General features: G+C 37.3%; 4 protein-coding genes across 6 annotated transcripts; 1 reads left to right on the top strand and 3 right to left on the bottom strand.

The window, feature by feature from the left end:
• Positions 1-2933: 2933 nt before the first annotated feature.
• Positions 2934-6143, top strand: LOC103940168 (protein ABIL2). Its single transcript, XM_048565348.1, is given in 11 exon segments — positions 2934-3124; positions 3706-3845; positions 4073-4155; positions 4258-4294; positions 4296-4409; positions 4815-4914; positions 5048-5140; positions 5246-5288; positions 5373-5461; positions 5555-5700; positions 5813-6143. Coding segments are annotated over 10 exon segments (984 nt in total). The 5' UTR covers positions 2934-3124; positions 3706-3737; the 3' UTR covers positions 5984-6143.
• Positions 6144-6208: 65 nt separating this feature from the next.
• Positions 6209-8416, bottom strand: LOC103936563. Its single transcript, XM_009346411.3, has 4 exons — positions 8259-8416; positions 6811-6883; positions 6662-6717; positions 6209-6551 (listed from the first exon to the last, which is right to left on the bottom strand). Exons 1-4 carry the CDS (start codon positions 8318-8320, stop codon positions 6437-6439), a joined length of 306 nt encoding a protein of 101 aa, XP_009344686.1. The 5' UTR covers positions 8321-8416; the 3' UTR covers positions 6209-6436.
• A 1301-nt stretch (positions 8417-9717) lies between these two features.
• LOC103940165 (putative carbamate hydrolase RutD) lies at positions 9718-13226 on the bottom strand. Its single transcript, XM_009350249.3, is given in 11 exon segments — positions 9718-10295; positions 10429-10444; positions 10446-10517; positions 10629-10746; positions 10983-11131; positions 11259-11312; positions 11443-11538; positions 11681-11781; positions 11948-12030; positions 12677-12878; positions 13015-13226. Coding segments are annotated over 11 exon segments (1209 nt in total). The 5' UTR covers positions 13136-13226; the 3' UTR covers positions 9718-10098.
• Positions 13227-15661: 2435 nt separating this feature from the next.
• On the bottom strand, positions 15662-17959 carry LOC108866348. Of its 3 annotated transcripts, XR_007251268.1 has the most exons (3): positions 17722-17959; positions 16560-16960; positions 15662-16274 (listed from the first exon to the last, which is right to left on the bottom strand). XR_007251268.1 is itself a non-coding variant. In XM_048565664.1 (2 exons), the coding sequence occupies exons 1-2, from the start codon at positions 17828-17830 to the stop codon at positions 16678-16680; spliced, it is 345 nt and encodes a 114-aa protein (XP_048421621.1). In that variant the 5' UTR covers positions 17831-17959; the 3' UTR covers positions 15662-16677. The 3 variants fall into 3 exon arrangements, 1 of the variants encoding a protein (XP_048421621.1); XR_001952224.2 differs by having other exon boundaries at positions 15662-16949; XM_048565664.1 differs by having other exon boundaries at positions 15662-16949; positions 17758-17959.
• Between the last annotated feature and the right edge of the window lie 556 nt (positions 17960-18515).

The raw sequence follows: 18515 nt of genomic DNA, 5'->3' as shown, positions 1-18515 counted from the left end.
CATTTGAGATATTGTTACAATGATGTTTCCGTAATGTCGACAAGAAAGATTAAACCTATCAAACTAGTCTAGAAAAAGGAAAGATTAAACCTATCAAACTTGTCTAGAAAGAGGTTAGGGTTTTTTATGGGAAAATTCCCACGAAGTCCAAAATATTCAAAGACTCAAAGTTTCAAATCATTTTATGAAAAGAGGTGGAACCCATGAACCCCTTTCCCTCCACCACCACCACCACCACCCCCACCACCATCGGAAGTGGGAAACCCAACAAAATAGGCTCTTCTCCTCCATCTCAAGAACAAGAAGTAGAAGAAAAAACAACACCGCAATTTCCAATGTTTGGATGTGGTCCACTGTTTGTGTTATAGAAAGTGGGCCCTCACCTTATCGATAAAAAGATAAGGATGCATTTTTGCTCACCACGACAAATTATAAGGCATGCTCATTGTACACCTCATTATCTGACACGTGTCATTTCAACTAATTATGATTAATCTTTTTCAAAATTAGAAAAGAACATTTATTATTAAAGTTAATTATAATTAGTTGAAATGACACGTATCAAATGTTGAGGTGTATGATGAGCATACACCATAATTAAAGTGGTGAGCAAAAATACTCCCAAAAGATAAATGAAAATAAAACACTAACGAGAAGTTAGGACCCACAAAGTCGCTAATGAGTAAAGATAAATAAATTTTTTAGTGCACTAGAAACACAACCTGTTACACCAAACGTTATAATATAAGTAAGGCTTTTTTTATTAGCACCCCACATAATGTTGAATGCACTCTACATTAAAATTTAATATTACGTGGCTTATGTAACTTACTATGCAATGACAATTTCGACCTTATGAGGTTTAAAGAAAATAAGAAATTTCTAAATATATCCCAAATTACTATTAATGTATTATTTATCTTCTTTAACAATCAAAATCCCTCTCAAAATTCTAACTATTGAAACTATAAACATGTTGATTGAGAAAAAATTTAACGAATGGAACATGATATCAATATTTCGAAAGCTTCACATGAAGTAAAATTTCATATTTGTCATTGTTTTAATTATTCAACGACATCGGTAATTATTTAAGTCTGCTTTTGCTTTCCATACTACCCAATTTCATAGGAGGCCAACCCAGCAACGCCTTTTCCGTTCTTATTCATCTTATGGGATTTACTTTTGCTCTGTTAGGTTCTTTCTAGTTGCCATTGTTTTAGCAGAAATCCTTTTTTTGTTAGCAAATGGCTTAAGAGACAGAGTGTTACATCCCACATCGCCGAGGGTAGTGGATCTTGTAAGCTTTATATGTATATTCTCATCTCCATCTAGCACGAGACCTTTTGGGAGCTCACTGGCTTTGGGTTTCATAGGAACTCCGAAGTTAAGCGAGTAACGCGCGAGAGCATTCCCATGATGGGTGACCCACTGGGAAGTTCTTGTCTGAATTCCTAGAAACAAAACCGTGAGGGCGTGGTCGGGGCTCAAAGCGGATAATATCGTGCTATGGTGGAGTTGAACCCGAGATGTGGTGGGGGCCCAGTCTGGGAGGTGACATAGAGAAAAGGAGATTGGCTGTGATGACCCAATGAAATTCAAGCTCAATATACCGGATTGTAGACTTCTCTCTTTTTAGAGAATGTTAGGGTTTTAATCCTAAGTTAATTTAATTTATTAAAATTGAAAATGATATTAGACCCAACCCAACTTTAGGCTAAATGCTATTTTTTAGGTTTTATTCCCCCTCCCAACCCAACCCAACCCATGCAAAATATGTGGACTAAGAGCTAGAAGCCAAACAAAAGTCAAATTCCCCCTAGGATTTAACTCAAAAAATGGTGTGGGCACCACAAGCGGGACCCAACCCACATGGGCATGTTTCTCAGGATTTATTGAATCCAACGGCTGAGATCGTGTATAATCAAATCTAACGGTAAAAAAAGATCTGACGACCCAAATTTAAATTCAACGGCTAAAATAATTAAAAAAAATTATTTAACTCAAAATTCACCCAAATTTAGTGATCTTTCACTATTTATCGGAATTTAAATATTTTTAGGTTAAAATGTTCGTAAAATTAAATTATGATAGTGTACATAATTTTTTTTTTTAAAAAAAATTAGTTTAAAAGAAAAAATTAGCCTAAATTTATTATTTAATAATCTCATGCTAAAAAATTTATGCCAGAAGGGTTAGAGCAGAAAAACTGTTTATAGGCTAAAAATTTTAGGTTTTACCCCAAGAGTTGAAGATGGTCTTATAAGATTTGAAGAATGTGGGGTGTATGGAAAATGTGGGGTGTATGTGGAAAATATTAGGTGTATAAGAATGTGGGGTGTAAAGGTATTATGAGAAAGTATGTGGGTATATTAATATAATTTTTAATTGAGAAACAAATGTGAGGTATATTAAGTATGTAAGATTTAATTAATAATATATTGGGTGTTAATAGAATAAGCCATAAGTAATTGAATTATTTTTTAAAGTTTGCAATCACTTGGTTAAGTCAGTCCAACAGCGTTCTTGCTACCAAAAGGAGAGACTTTTGCTCACTAATACATCAAAACTGCCTCAGAATCGCTGCTACACAGGCATGCTAGTCTTGATGGATGTCCCTCCACGCTCTCACTCCTCTCCCCCTCCCTCTCTCTGCTTTTTTTTTTTAAGTCCTCAAGTAGAATCTCCAAAACTATAGAGAAGAGCTGTCGTTTTCTTTTGGATTAGTCAAATCTTGTACCAAACCAAAACGGTCCACTTTCAAACGAGCTCCCTATTTGTGTCCTTCTTCTTCCTCGCCATTTAGGTTTCGTACACTCCACAAGTTTCAAACTTTGAATTCGAATCAGTCGGGTTCTGGATTTTTGCCTTCTGGGTAGTTCTACTTTCAGCTCCAGAAGAACTAGCACTGAAAAAAGTTACCAGGTTAGTGATTGCTTTCAAAAACTTACCCAATTGGAATTTTTGTTACTGTGTTCAAGAGACAGAAGAAAGTCAAGAACTTTCAGCTGAGATAATGCCCAACTGCTCAAGTGTACTGTAATTTTTTATCATTTGCAAAATTACCTTCTGTGACAGAGAAAAGGGTGATGAATTTGACAAAGTTTGATGCTTTTTAGGATCGGTAGGCCACTATTTCTATCTAATTTTCATGTTCTTTTGTGTTCGAATTTTGAAAAAAAAAAGCCTGAAAACCCAGAATTATCTCAGCAATTAAAGAGAGGGAGCTGAAATTTGACAGCTAAATGAGCTTTAAAGTGTTGTGAAATGTTTAGTTATTGTTATTTTCTTGTCTGAAATGATTGATGAGATGAGGCAAAGCACTAAGCTTTTATGTTGTTGAATTTCTTATTCCCGTTATACTTTTTATCTCTGGTAGGACTATTCTCTAATTAAAATAGTTGATTGGGGTATTTTATTAATTAATTGTTTAAGGAGAGGCTCCTCTCTTTCTTGCAAAGACACAAAACCTGGTGATTTTATTTGAGTCTACAATTTTCAAAGTTGGAATGGAATTTTCATTGGTGCATAACCTAACTCTTCCTCCCTCCCTCCTTCCCTCTCTCTCTCTCTCTCTCTCTCAGAGTTTCTTTCTCTTTGGAAGGATTTGGTTTACTTAATTTTCGATATTTGGTGGGTTTCAGGGGCTGAGTTGTGCATTTACCACACTGTAACTTCAAATGTTCTTATCTTGATTGTTTGCAGCATAAGGATATCTTGGATTGCTTTCGAAGTTTATGCTCGTGGGAACGATGCCTACCTCTACAATGCCCATCCCACGGGTAGCATCTAATTTTGATGAGGTTTCTATGCATCAGAGCTTGCTCTTCTCTGATAGTCTCAAGGTACTCCTCTTTTGCTTAAGTATTACTGTTTTAGTTGGTTCTTAGTTTTGCAAGTTGAGTGAAATGAAATTGTATGGGCTTTTATTATCTTCCCGAAATACTTTTTGGTTTTCCGTATACCTCAATTATAAATATCAGAATTCGGGAGATGTTAGCCTGTTATAGTGCAAAAATACCTTGCAACTGAAGTTGTGTGATTTTATTTGTGCATTGCATTATTTTTTCAGGACTTGAAGAATTTGAGAAGACAATTGTACTCAGCAGCAGAGTACTTTGAACTGTCATACACAAATGATGACCAGAAACAAATGTGAGTTGTTCGGGTTCCTTGCAGTCAGGGTTTTGTAATGCTAATTCTTTCCATCCTTAATATATTTTTTTTAAATTAAACAAAAATCCTCTTGTTGTGCAGAGTGGTAGAAACATTGAAAGATTATGCCATTAAGGCTACTCGTGAATACGGTGGATCATTTGGGTTCTGTTACATATAAGGTTAACGATCTCTTTGATGAAAAGGTGGATGAAGTTTCTGGCACAGAATTTCGGGTATCTTGCATTGAACAGGTAAGGTAACAGTTGAAATAATGAATTTGTCAACATCTGGTAGACATTTATGATTCAGGTCTAATTTTAGAAAGAAATCTTGAACAAGCTTGTCTGATATGTGTTTCTGTTTGAAATGATCAGTGGAAAATGCCTTTTGGGTTCTGTGGTATAAGATAATAAGTCTACTACGTAGGTTCGTAGCTCAGTTTTCAAAAGTTTTACATGATAATCGTCTGTCAGGAAAACAATTTTTTTCGCATCACCTTTTTAAACCATTGTTCCGTAGGTTGATTTGATGGAATTCTGGTGCTACAGAAAGAGTAGTCATTCCTTTTAGGAAAGCCTAAGTCGACTCTTTTCAATTCAATCCGTTAATTTCTGGCTATATTTTTCAGTCCCAATACTCTTTTATGTTTCTTTTAGAGGATAAGGACATGTCAAGAATACATCGATCATGAGGGTCTTTCTCAACAGTCGTCGATTATAGATACTCCTAAATACCACAAGCGGTACATCTTTCCAGGCAAGTACACACCCATCCTCTCAATTTACTTTTGCAAACTATACAACACATTTTGTATGACTAATTTTTTTTTTTTTTGGAAATACGGAGATATAAATGAACGAAAATTCTCACAACTCAAAATCACTTTCAGTTAGTGAGACCATGCACGAAGGCAGCAGAAATAAATCCAAATACCAAGGATGCAACCTAGATGATGAAGACGAATGGCATCAATTTCGGAATGGTAGGATGCTCTATCTCCCAATCTCCCATCTTGTTTCAGTGCGTGTGACTAAGCATGAGTTTAACATATTCTGGTTCTTGTTATAATCTGATTCAATTCCTAAAGCTGTTCGCGCTACAATTAGAGAAACCCCACCATGTACAGTCAGGTAAATATTACTGCCGTATCTTTGCTTGAACCAAGTTGGTGACCCAATTTCCTTTCTCATTAACGATAGTCATGTTTTATGCAGCAAAGGGCGTTCTCTGTCTCCTTCTCCACAACCTCCCCAGCGACGTGGAGTTTTTTCTTTTACCTCTACCATGCCTAAAAAAGAATCAGGTGAGTATGAATTTTGGAAATTGCGATATTGACACCGTTGTAGTGAATTGGATATTAGTAATCTGATTTTTATGATGTTCACTATCAAATCAGACAAGCGAACAGTTTCACCTCATCGATTTCCACTTTTACGGTCTGGATCTCTTGCAAGTAGGCCAACGACCCCAAACAAAAGTCGGTCAACTACCCCGAACTCAAGTAGGCCGACAACTCCAAATCCTGCTAATGCCAGACGACGGGTGAGTCTAAGACTAGGACTACTTTTACAATGTTTACCGAGTGTCAGTTCTTCTGAAATTACGGTTCCCTTTGTTGTGATAATCGTACACTGAGATGTTTATGTATATACAGCACCCTTCGGAGCCTCGGAAGTCAGCTTCAATGCGATTGCCTGCTGAAAGAGATAATGGCAGGGAGGTTGAACAATACACCAGCAAAAGTAAACGGCTACTCAAGGCCTTGCTTAGCCGGCGAAAGTCAAAGAAAGATGACATGTTATACACGTACTTGGATGAATACTAGATATTGAGAATGGACATTGGAAGCAGAAAATTGCCGCTTCCAGCTTTCGCATTCGTTTGATTACCTTTTCCTTTCTATAGAGCAATGTACGTTTTCAAATTTATAAACAGTATGGTATATATATCAATATTACTTCCCATTTCAGAAGTTTGCTTGGCAAGAGACTTCTCAAAGCTATTATGTCGAGAGGAAATACATTGTCGTTCGATTGCGCCTTCGAAAATTGCCAAATCTGTCCGAAACTTCATAAGCAATCATAAATTATGGGGTTCAGTAGCATAATGCATTCAATCGAGGGATTGTACATCCAACGACATATAAATCGCGTTTAAATGCTTTGTACAGCATATTGCTGAATGCTATAGGTCGTATGCCAAGTAATCAAACTACAATTCATGCTTTGAATAATTGTGTTACAAACCCTTTCATTGAAAAACTAGCAAAGCTAACTGCTCACAGTTCCAATCCATTTCCAAATTCTTCAATTGTTTTCGTGGCGAGTGTCAACGCATCTAACAAAGCACTGTATGATGCTCGAAGAAATCTCGCCTCAACAGCCTCGAAGTGCCTGTACATAAGAATAAAAACCACCACGGGTTCGGCAGATTTTTCTTGTAGCCGATTTACCAAGTATAATAAAAGTTCAGAAAATTAATTTTATTGAACGGAAATGCTTACACGGAAAGCTTGCAGTTGGAAACTGACATCTGCCTTTTCACCTTGTCTGGTTGCAACTGCAGTAACATATGGAATCAGATACGAAAACAATCAAACCGATATGAAGTTATGAACTGAGCAAAACATAGTTTTAACATATGAAGCATCACCTCCTTATCAACAGCTAATGTTGCATAGACAATGGAAGCACTTTCCTCGGACTCAAAATCTACCTCCAAGTCACTGCACATAGAATTTCATTTTCTTAATGACAATGTTTCTACTGTGTGGGCTAAAGAATTCACAGAGGCAGATAGATTCCAACAACAAGAACAACAACAAAGCCTTTTCCTACTAAGTGGGGTTGGCTATATGAATCCTAGAACGCCATTGCACTTGGTTCTGTGTCACGTCTTCCGTTAGATCCAAGTACTCTAAGTCTTTTCTTAGAGTCTCTTCCAAAGTCTTCCTAGGTCTTCCCCTACCCCTTCGGCCCTGAACCTCTGTCCCGTAATCGCATCTTCTAACCGGAGCGTCAGTAAGCCTTCATTTCACATGTCCAAACCACCGTAACCAATTTTCTCTCATCTTTCCATCAATTTCGGCTACTCCTACTTTACCTCAGATATCCTCATTCCTAATCTTATCATTTCTCGTGTGCCCACACATCCAACGAAGCATTTTCATCTCCGATACACCCATTTTGTGCAGTTGAATCCATGATCTCTGCTTCGCAGAGAAACAGCCCTCGTAAAACTTTTACCAGGCCATCCAACCGTACATACTCCCGTAGTCCTTGATGCATAGTTTTCCCCTTGCAGTTTTTCAATTCAAGTTGTTCCAAAAAAATATCTAGAGTAATCTCAAAATCCATGCACAACGTTTTTAAACAAGGTTCGCCTCAGCATATTTGGATCTAGCTACCTCACCAACAGCTCTAGAACTACTCCCTAACATAGCTTAAAACCTCATCAGCTCCTATGAATAGCTCCAACCAAAATTGGAAAAACTAACACTGAAGCGAAATATCGAAATATAGCAGCAATTCAACTTTTACAAAAAAATTTGAGATGTATTTCACACTCTGAATGATGAACATCGGTTATTGCACGTATTGTATATTGCAACGAACAAGATGAGTTCGGTTTTAACACGAAAGAGTAAGCTACAGCACATACACACAAGATTAAGACAACAACAATGGGGAGCACACAGTAGAGAAATCCAATGGAGTGGAAATACCATAAAACCAACCATATAAGCTACACAAACATTAACCAAGAAGCAAAATTATCGAAAAGAAACTAGGAACTCGAAAATCAGAGACTATAAACTGCAATTGGTTCAAACAGATTCTCAAGAAAGCAAATTCATGAGGAATATACATAGAGATAAGAGCTTTTTACAAATCGAAACAAACCCATATCAAAAAATCAACTGAAGATCTTTAATTTTCGGTTCCTGAGGGGTTGAAAGAGGAAAATAATCAAACCTAGAAAAAATCCAGGTGAAACTGTTGACTTTAATTACAAAAGTAAAGAGATTTCAACGGAAAAACATGGAGAGAAAAATAGATATCGGTATATACGAGAGGAAGGAGAGAGAGAGAGAGAGAGACCAGCTAAACTCCCACTGGGTTTGGGCATCTGCCATTGTCGTGCCAGAAGGTGCTGCAGCCATGGTTCTGTGGAGCTGAGAAGTTGGAGACGATGAGCAGGGCGTCTCGCTGGGGTTTATTGGGTTCTAGTCTTCTAGACCAACTAAACGCTGCATTTCCGGAAAAACAAAACGAAACGACGTAGTAGAGGAGGGTTTCGTTCTTAGTTTTAAACTGACGGAAGTACCCCTACTTCTAGTGGTGGGAGAAAGGTACAGAAACTGGGTTTTTGGGGTTTTAGACGCGAAAGGCATATATTGCGTATATTCCAGCGGTATATCAGCCATGCCACTATCCAATAAACTCCCGTTTCTTGAGAGATGGCATCTTATTCAGCACAACAATAGCATCTCTCTCTCTCTCTCTCTCTCTCTCCCCCTCTCTCTCTCTCCTGAAACCTACCTTCCTTTCACTCATTTTTTGACACCTTCTTCTCATCCAAGCAAACAACAAAATTTTCTCAGATGCATGCAAGGGCCAGGTACATTATCTTTCTCATCTATAACGTCATCATTTGGTTTAACGACATTCAGTATTCAATTTGTAAGAGGTCTTAAATTCAAATTTATGAACAACGGTTATCGATTCTAAAGACATGTGTATCTCGGGTAAGATGATATGTTTGTTTGAGGTAAATTAACCAGCATTTGATGCTGCTGCACGTATATCCTATGAATATTTTTGCTGTTATACGTATACAATGTAAGATTTTGATAAAACATAACTATTATTTCAATAGTGACTGTATGAGTTAAGTTGATAGAGTTTTGTAACGATAGGTTATATGAAACATTCAAAATAATAATGTGGAGGATTTATTGTGGATAATTATGAGTTATTTAGAGATCTATTGTATTCCTAAGAGGTGGATATGAAGAGGCCGCAATCGGAGCGAACCACTTCAGGGACAGGAGAGGTATCCGGCGCAACCGGGCGACGAGGATCACAACTGCAGATGGCCCTGCTTTCCAAATTCACGCTTAAAGATGTGCTAAATCCCATTGAAAGCATAAGCATACAGTTTTGTGAGAGTAGAAGACTATCTTTATTTATGGTCATCATGTCTTCTTCGTTCTCAGGTACGTGTCTATTATTCTTGTGTTAGTATTGGCTCTAGTTAATTGTGATTCTATATGTTAGTTGATAATTCAATTTCCCAAATTACCCTTTGCGTGAGTATAACTTGTGTGAAACAAATTCATCGTCACGCACTATTCTAGTTTGAAAATAAATGCCATACATGTAAGCTTTTCTTACATACAATGATACAAAGGTTTTGAGTTAATACTATAATTGCTTGTTAAAACTCCTTTACATTCATTCAGTTTTGAAGTCCTAAGGTATTTTTGTCTCTTAATTTTCTTTTGATTTATTCAATCCTAAAGTCGTAAGACTAGAAAAAGAAGCAGGAGTGCAAAGATAAAAGAAGGGGAGTGCGAAGATCTCTTCCCTTTTATTTTCTTCAAATTACGAAAAAAAATTGAACAGTTGAAATTATATAGTAACAGTCGAAACAATCTGTAAAGACTAGTTTGTCTCCGGTATAAATGGATAAAATTATTATCTTCATATGTTGCAAGTGAATTGAGGATTGAGATCTGCCTAAATATTGGCCCTTGTGATCTCTCTCCGTTCCTGCCTCCGATTGCAACATGTCTGTATAAAATGCCTCATTTCTTGTTAATAAATCCCGGTTTCCGGGAAGAACACATCACACAGCATTCACCAACGCCGATATAATGAAAAATCAATGAACCCCAGTTGAACAAAACGTGGGGGGTTCTTCACGATCAGCAGCAGCTTATGTGATGGCATGTCCAACTCTTGCTGGTTTTATAGTTCTGAAGGCTCTCCTTGCATTCTCAAATGCCAATGTAAAGAGGCCAAAGAGGTATAAGAGGAAAAGATGTAGCTTTTCAAATACACTGCACATGAACGATACACTTCTCCCTTCTCCGGTACTAGTTCTGATAAGCGAAATTCTTGTAACTATCCACCCTGCAAAAGACACTATATATTAGCACATAATCACGGATGATATTGACATCTATACAGCAGGCATGCTGCCATTTGGTCCATGGTCTTATACACAATAGAGAAGGAACATTTCGTTTTGGTTAAATTTGCTAACCTGAACTTTTTTCAGGGCAAATTTGTCCAATCGTGTGGCTCAGTCTTTGCTTCCGTTGCCTTGATCAGCTCCATAAGAGCTTTGTTTACCTGATATATAGTACAAATTAACATAAGATTTCCTTTCCACCGCCAAGCATCATTGAATCTTATAACAGATGTTTCCATAAAATCTCATAACTAATGACAAGCAAAATATACCTCTTCAGTCCTCTCGTGACTCACTAGATGCCCTCCGGGAAGATCTACCATTCTAGCAACAGGATGCAGCTTCTCTGCCAGTCTCCTTGCGTAATATATTTGAGCAATGACATCATGCCTGTCAATTTAATGAATGTCAAGATGGTTCTTTGAAGAAATGTGATGTAATGAGATGGAAAATCAAAACTGACAAATTTCACACAGAAACTTGATTTTCAGAGATGATTTGTTTGAGAGTCGGAAATGTACACATGAACCGGTGCCCTTCTGTAGGCACACAAATTCCATTCCTACTATATACAAGAAGGAAAAAATAGGACATCTGAGAGGCACTGCATGGTATGTTGACTGCACCTGCCATGGATGACTGAAACGAGAAATCCTGCTGAGCGGATCAATTCAATCTCCATTCGCGTCATTTTATGCGTCCAGCATGCATTTATTTGGCCCTCAAAACCATGGTTAGACTGCATCCCGGTTGCTGATATACCCTTTACGTATTCCTGGAGATAGGTTCCAGATCAGAGCATGGATGTTGTACTACAAATTGTATCAAAGCTCAACCATTGCTGGCAATAATGAAACGAAAATCAAAGTAATTCAATAAGTAGTTCCTTTCGGATTTCTTACTTGATATAAAATTTCCCTTCTCGTTTTGGATCCAACATGTTCCTCAAGATATCCCTGCACATTAACACAGTGAAAGTGTGAGAGAGTTGTTCTTCTTTACACCATTCCTAACTGGTTTTTCTTTCACTGATTGTTGATGTTGAGTTAAGAGAAAGCAAAACGACAGATCGAGAGCGCTGATAACCTTCGAGTAGTGAGTGTCCAAGTCTACAGCCGCCCTTTGCTCAGGAGTCTTTGCCCTTAAAAAACGGACAGCAATGGATATTGTTTGTCGGTCAAGCTGAAAAATATTGAACATATCAGTGACAACACTTCAACTTCAACTGTAAACTGAAGTACAGTTTCTAGTTCATGGGCAGCTGAGAACAACGTTAAAGGTAAATTTGATACAACGATGACAAGTTATGTACAAAGCTACAAACCCTTGGTAAACATTCGAAACCTCCTCCAGTCACATTAAGCAAAGCCAACGACAGAATTCTACTGGGCACCATTGCTGCTAATTTGCAAGCTATCATAGCTCCTGTCGTGGTAGTAAAATTCAAGTAAGAGTCTAACACTAAAGAATTCGAATTTAAATCCAAATAAACTTAACAAAACATTTGTACTTCAGTCAGTGCCAAAAGCAAAGTATTAACTTAAACTACTGAATTTCAACGAGCCTCAGTGAAAAGAAAGTACTAACTCACCCATCGAATGCCCGAAGACATGGGATTCTCTCCAGCCCAAGTGATCCATCAATGCAATTGCATCCTTTGCCATTGTTCTTGTTCTGCAACAAAAAGAAAAATAGACATCATCAGCTCAGCTCTCGATTCCCATATTTTCGGGAAATACAAGTAAGTAAGACGTTTTGCATATCTTCAATAAAAATCGAACTTTTGCAGACGTGGGCTAGAGCAGTGTGCTCCATCCTCGGCGTCCTAATTTGAATCTCCCCTTCGTAGTTTACATAAATTTGATGTACTTATCCTATCGTTTGTCCAAAAAAAAAAAAAATCAAACTTTTTCACTAAATTGAGCTTAACAAACACCAAATGAGCAGTAAGAGCATCTCCGATGGAGAGATGAAAAAAATCATGTTTAGATCCCATTTTACACTTCCGGAACATGTAAATGGGTGTTCTACTCCAATAAAACTGACGTAAATTTGAGATTCCAATTAACTTTCTCTTTTTGATTGGCGGGATCCACCACCAAAGATGTAAAAGAATATATATTTTTATTTTTATTTACATTTTTTGGCCAAAATTTATATTTCATCTTTCAATTGAAGAATTTTCCGGCCAACAAAAAGTGCAAAATACACATTTGAAAACATTTTTCTGCTAAAAGTTGGCATCGGACGATGCAAAATGCTTTGAAATTAGCTGGAGCTGAAAAAAATTTGACTTTTTCAATGAGTGATGAAAACTCACGTATATTCTGATTTTTTGGTGGGGATGGAGCTCCGACCCATGCCCCGGTTATCGAAGGCGCACACCTCGATGCCACCGCCGCTAAAACCAGCCTCATTGTCGGAGCAATCGGCGGCTGCCGCCCTCTGGTCATCATTGGGGATAACGGACCCCGTCAGGCCCTGTATCTGTGGGCCCCACGAGTCGTGCGTCCCCGCCAATCCTGTCCATCCATTGCAAAATCCATCAACAACCCAGAAATTTCCGGCCAGAAACCAGTTCGTAAAAAATTAAAATTAAAATTAAATCCGATCAGAAAAAGAAAGAGAAAAAAATTGAAAATCTTCGAGATGAGCGACCTATGATGAGGAGGACCTTGGTCGGTCCGCGGCCGTACGTTCTGTAGAAGATTTTGATTCCGGCGTTGAGCTTGGCGTCCGCCGCGGCATTCTGCGGCGACCCGACCTCGCAAAACGGCATCGTAATGGGGGCGGAAGAGCAAGATAGAATTTGAGAGAGAGAGAGAGAGAGAGAGAGAGAGAGGAGCAGTCTGCGTTGTGTTCAGCTAGCTTGGTGGATGTGGCCGCGTCCTCATAGGATGCGGTTGGCGGGAACACGTGGCGGATAATCAGCGGTTGTTTCGGTGTGGGGGAGAATACTTCGCTGTGCCGAATCGGGTCAAAATCAACAATCTCACCCAATAAGAAGAGAATAGGAAGCATCTAGCATGTAATGTAATAGTTCATTTAATTTAAAAAAATTTAACGAAAAACTTCTAGTACGGTTTATTTTAACGAAAAATCATATTTTTATACTAAAAAAATCAATCATGATACTATTCACTTTACCCTTTATTTTGTTACTTTTGTTAAAACTCAAAATTTTCAAATCTTTTTCATTAATTTTTCCTTTAATTTATGCTTAATTACACATATGTCCCTAAAACTCAATTCGAGTCTCATTAAACTCTTTAAACTCGATCAATAAGGAGTGAAGTGAGAAGCAATTTGAGTTTATTAAGAAGTTAGGCGGCACATTTCGAGTTTTAAGAAATTTAACGAGACTTAAATTGAGTTTCAAAGACTTAAGCATAATTAATCTAATTAATTAATTGTTATATTTTTTTTTTGGCACATGGGCATTGTTCACATTTTTTGGGTATAATGACAGCGTTAGTGGATTAGACAATTAATTGTTAGAAAAAAAATATTAGTGCGGTTCAAATTTGCAAAGTATAATTATCAGTAATGAGCTTAGGTCCAATTGTGACTTGAATTGACTTGTCAACGAATTGTCTAATTAAATTATTACTTTTTTGGCCACGTATGATTAATTGTTACTGTAAAGAACAATTCGTGGGGTTCGTTGTCACTTTCTTTTGACAATTGTGTTCGTCTTTTTTATGGGATTGTTTAATCCGTCGATCGTGTAATTAAACCCTAAAAATAAAAAAGGTCAAGGATCAAAAGTAATAGCCAAATTGTCCAACAAACATATTCTAGAAGTTTGACTCTCCTTGATTCAGGTATTAAATGTGCGCTTTGGTGGAGGTAAATTTTGCTAATGATCTGGGCAGGTGGTGGCAGTCCGAAGAAGCGTCTGTGAGGATCTTTAAGGACCACATAATGGTATAGAGAAGATCACAATGACGGTTGATTGTGCAAATGCTAGGTAACAGAAGCTTCGAACTAAGAAGAAAATATAATTTCAGACAAAAAGGAACACATGGAAGACAACATGGCTCTGCTATTCTTGGACCTTGGTTTTAATGAAGAAGAAAAACTTTCTCTCCATTTTTCATGTGACCGACTCCACATTTTTCTTTTTCTTTTTTTTTAATTGTTGTCCAATCAAATTGTGCCACCTAACATTTTAATTAATAAAGGGATAATATATAACTCTTTTTATACCATATGTTTAACATCGTTATTTCTTTCAAAATTCATTATAAATTCACAAGACATTTGAAAAATATTTCGTAAAGTATTGCGAACGCATAAACACTTAAAATTTCATCTTATAACATTCACTAAAATACTAAAGCAAAAATTTGTATGTTATATGTTAAATAACCTAATTAAAATAATATACCCATATTATCAAATACAAGTATAGTTTTTTATTTTTTTTATTTTTAAATAAGCACTTATTTATTTGATATATAATAAATTTCTTAAACCTGCTTAAACTCCATCTAAGCACAAATAGGTAGGTTCCAAATCACCGCCGGATTAGTGTCTAACATATCTTGATTAGCACCATCTAATGTTAGAATACTAAATACGGCACTGTCGGTCTAGTTCGAGCTCCTCTTCCGTAAAGCAATGGAACAGTGTTTGGCTTGTCTGTTGTTTTGAATGGGTGTCCTTTTTGGATAACAAGTGGTTGGATTGGATGAAAAATCATGGCAGGTTAAAAAGTAGTTGATTCAACGTTGGATAGTCGGATTGAGCGTCGGATAGCGATAAGGTCGGCTGTCGTCCATCGTTCCTGTCCAAAAAAATAATATCCCACATTTATCATGTGCAAAGGAAGATTTGGTGGTTAGTGGTTACGTGTGCGTATATTACATGCTTAAATTATGGATAATTAAATATTATGTACAAAAAAAACATGTTCTTGTACTTACAAACAGGATCTCAGATGTAAGGGAGAATGTTTTTATCAAACAATGAACTGAGCTACAAGTTCATTATTGTATTTACAAGATTATCAAATCTAAAAACAAATTGAATCGTACTTAAGACATTCCATACACAAGTCTCTTCAAACAAAACTTATTGTCATCCAATAAAGGGAAACCATGGGCCATTTTCTTTTCCGATATGAGTTTTGCTCACGTCCCGAATGAATTCAAGGATGTATTCAAAAAAAAAAAATTTGATCATCAATAGGAATGGTTGACCCATATCAATTAATTTTTAGAATATATACTCATACAAATTACTATTTCTTTCTACCATACCATCTAATATTGTTATTGTAGTGTATAAAATTGTATTGTAATGCGGGTTAATTTAATATAGATTAATATAGATCAATCTACAATAGTATCAACATATTCTTTTTCTATACTTAATAGCATGGCGATACATTTATACGAAACTTCTACTCCGAGCACATGCAATGGAGACGGAGACAGTCAAGTGAAATCCAATCCGCGAAATAAGAGGTAAGCAAAGCACGAAGAGTAGTTTAAACGGTTGGAAACAATCACCCCATTGTCCATCCGAGGAGCAAACCCGCCCCGGCAAGACCCAATCCCACCGCGAATGCAACAACGCCCGTGTTAATTTCGGACCTTCGTCTGCTGCCCCGTTTTCCGGCCCTGCGCTGGCCCTTCTTCATGTGCCTGCCTCTGTAAGGGGACCATGGTGGGTGTTTGTTATTGAGCTGCAGGCAGAAGTTCTCGAGCTGCAGCAACTGCAACCACTGCTTGTAAGCAAGGAGTTGTGAGGCCTGCTTGAAAAACAGAGTGATTATGTGCTCCCTCTCTGCATAGGCTTGCTTTGCTGCTTTCTCTGCCTTCCTCGCTCGCGTTTGAGAGTGACACAAAGCTTCCGATAGCTCGGCTTTTGTTCGTTCGTCTTGTACATCATTTTGGGTTTCAACCTCATCCCTGCTGAAACAGATTACCAATTGAGATCACTGAATTTCCAAATGTTACTAAATGAATGAAAAATACCAAGGCTTGTGGAGATAAATAAGGAAGGGAAGTGATTTCCGCACTCCTCTTTTCTCCCCGTGCCCCCCTCCTTTTTCTCTAGCCTTTAGATTGAATAAATCAAAGAATTAAGTAGCATAAACAAAGGGATGACAGCAGAAGGAGATAACGGGAGTGTGAAAACCACCACCCAGACAGTAACATGGCATATTACTCTAATTATGGGGGAAACAGGCAGACATTTGTAATGAACCGATAATCCAGCATAATTTCCCCGTTGCACTGATAATAGTCGCTTTTAATGGGAGTTTTATGAACAATTCCGGTATTCAAAACTTCAAGTTCAGCCTCCAGAACTTTAGCTGTTCGTAAGTAACTCCTCCTGAGGCCCACAGTTGGGTTCCAGGTTCAACCACCACTTGGTGTTGGGTGCTAGTTCAGGACCTCGGTTATAAGGCATGCAATCTGGTTTGATGTTCTCAGGTGCAATATCAGATTCTGCTTTTGAGGAAGATGACGACGGGTAGGAAGAAAATCTTGGAGCGCTCCTCGCATCTTCTTGGACAAAACAACAGTTTGCTCTACGCTGCCATGCAGTCTGTGCTCCTGCTGCTGCCATACCTTGTCTATCTGTAATCAATCTTACAACGAAAAAGTACGCTCATGTAGGCATCTAATTTGAATGCGTAATTAGGAATTCAAAAGCTTTTAACTTGTCTAACGCAGAAAGGCAGGAACATATAAAGCAGAAACAAAGACGCAAATTCAGACGATCTTACGTAGAGGTGCAACAAAATTAGCACTACAACCTCATAGAGTCACGGAGGACACAAATGATTGATGCTTTCGACATAATTTCAAGACTCAAACTAGTAGTACAACTACAAGCAAAACCAAAACAAACATCAAGTCAATTATATTCAGTGTTTGTAACTTTTAACTGGAAATCTAAGCACTCGTGGTCGTGGGCATAGCAACATTGGCTAGAGCCTAGAGGCTGTGCCCCTTAATTCGAGTCCCTCTACCTGCAATTTAGATTAGTTTAAAGTAGAATATCGCTCCTAAAAATTAGGAATCTAAAATCAAACCAGATTATATAATTGAATACTCTACGATAATTTAGTAGACACACTGAAGACCTAATCAAAATTGACATATACCAAGTTAGTTCATGCTATATATATTCTGTTACTGTAAGTGGAAATTGGTCTCAGATTCATACAGAAACGTCAATTTTTTTTATAAAAAAAAGATGGAAAATTTACATCAAACCCAACTCAAATCACTCCACAAAATTTAAAAAAATCAAATGGAAACTAGAAAACCCCATTCAAAGAACAAAGATTGAGCAATAAAGCACTGAACTTTCATCTGAAAATTTTGAAAACAAAGAGAAAACTACCTTAAAAAGGAGATGGGAATACTGGGTTTGACATACGTTTTCTGAGATCCGGAAAAGAAGATGCAGACGACAGAGAGACCTCCTCCTCCTCCTTTCTTGCCTCCGACATCACCGTCGCTTGCTTGCTAGCTATAATATTGCAAGTCGGTAATATCCGTTTACAACTTAAAGGGTATACATATCCAAAAACACCAAAGTCTGAAACTTAGTGCGAATTCATTTGCATGGAGTAGTACGTTGTACTGAAGAGGGTTGTACCGCGATGTGGAAAATGTACCAGGTCCTAATTTTGGTGGGAAATTATATGTTCGTTGCCTCGTTGGTGGGAAATTGACTTAGTTATCGTTGTTATATTTTGTGTCAATTACACAATATCACGTAATTAAAAATTAATATTTAATATTATATAATTAGCATGAGATGTTACGTAATGATGCTTATAACACCCCCATCACATTCTGTGTCACTCATAATTGCTACGTAAAATCATTATTGGTGACACAGTAATTGAGGACGAATTTTAGATTTGTATTTCACACGCCATGTCATGGTTCAATTCCTGGTGTTGATGAATAACATGATGGTGGTTAGGGAATACTGAAATGTCTTTGTGACTCTTCTTGATCTTTTAGACTATCGTGACAAAACCACTAGCCAATCCCACTTTTTTTTTTTTTTTTTTTTTTTTTTAAGAAAAGAATAATTGCTATATAAAAGAAAACTAACATTTAATATTGTATTATTGACACGAAATGATACGTAACTGTGTACCAATGACATGTACTTTTCTCTCC

This window comes from the organism of the source record quoted next, unplaced genomic scaffold (assembly GCF_019419815.1).
Source record: "Pyrus x bretschneideri cultivar Hongxiangsu unplaced genomic scaffold, Pyrus_bretschneideri_v1 Contig4, whole genome shotgun sequence".
In the NCBI taxonomy this organism is placed as follows: Eukaryota; Viridiplantae; Streptophyta; class Magnoliopsida; order Rosales; family Rosaceae; genus Pyrus; species Pyrus x bretschneideri.
The sequence above is the reverse complement of the archived record's forward strand: the minus strand, read 5'-3'. Positions and strand labels throughout refer to the sequence as shown.

Coding starts and splice junctions, on each gene's coding strand:
- LOC103936563 (XM_009346411.3), bottom strand. CDS start 8,320: ATGGCTGCAGCACCTTCTGGCACGACAATGGCAGATGCCCAAACCCAG. Junction 6,718..6,810: donor CATTAGCTGTTGATAAGGAG/GTGATGCTTCAT, acceptor ATGTTACTGCAG/TTGCAACCAGACAAGGTGAA. Junction 6,552..6,661: donor TCCAACTGCAAGCTTTCCGT/GTAAGCATTTCC, acceptor TCTTATGTACAG/GCACTTCGAGGCTGTTGAGG.
- LOC108866348 (XM_048565664.1), bottom strand. CDS start 17,830: ATGTCGGAGGCAAGAAAGGAGGAGGAGGAGGTCTCTCTGTCGTCTGCA. Junction 16,950..17,757: donor TTTTCCGGATCTCAGAAAAC/GTATGTCAAACC, acceptor GATTGATTACAG/ATAGACAAGGTATGGCAGCA.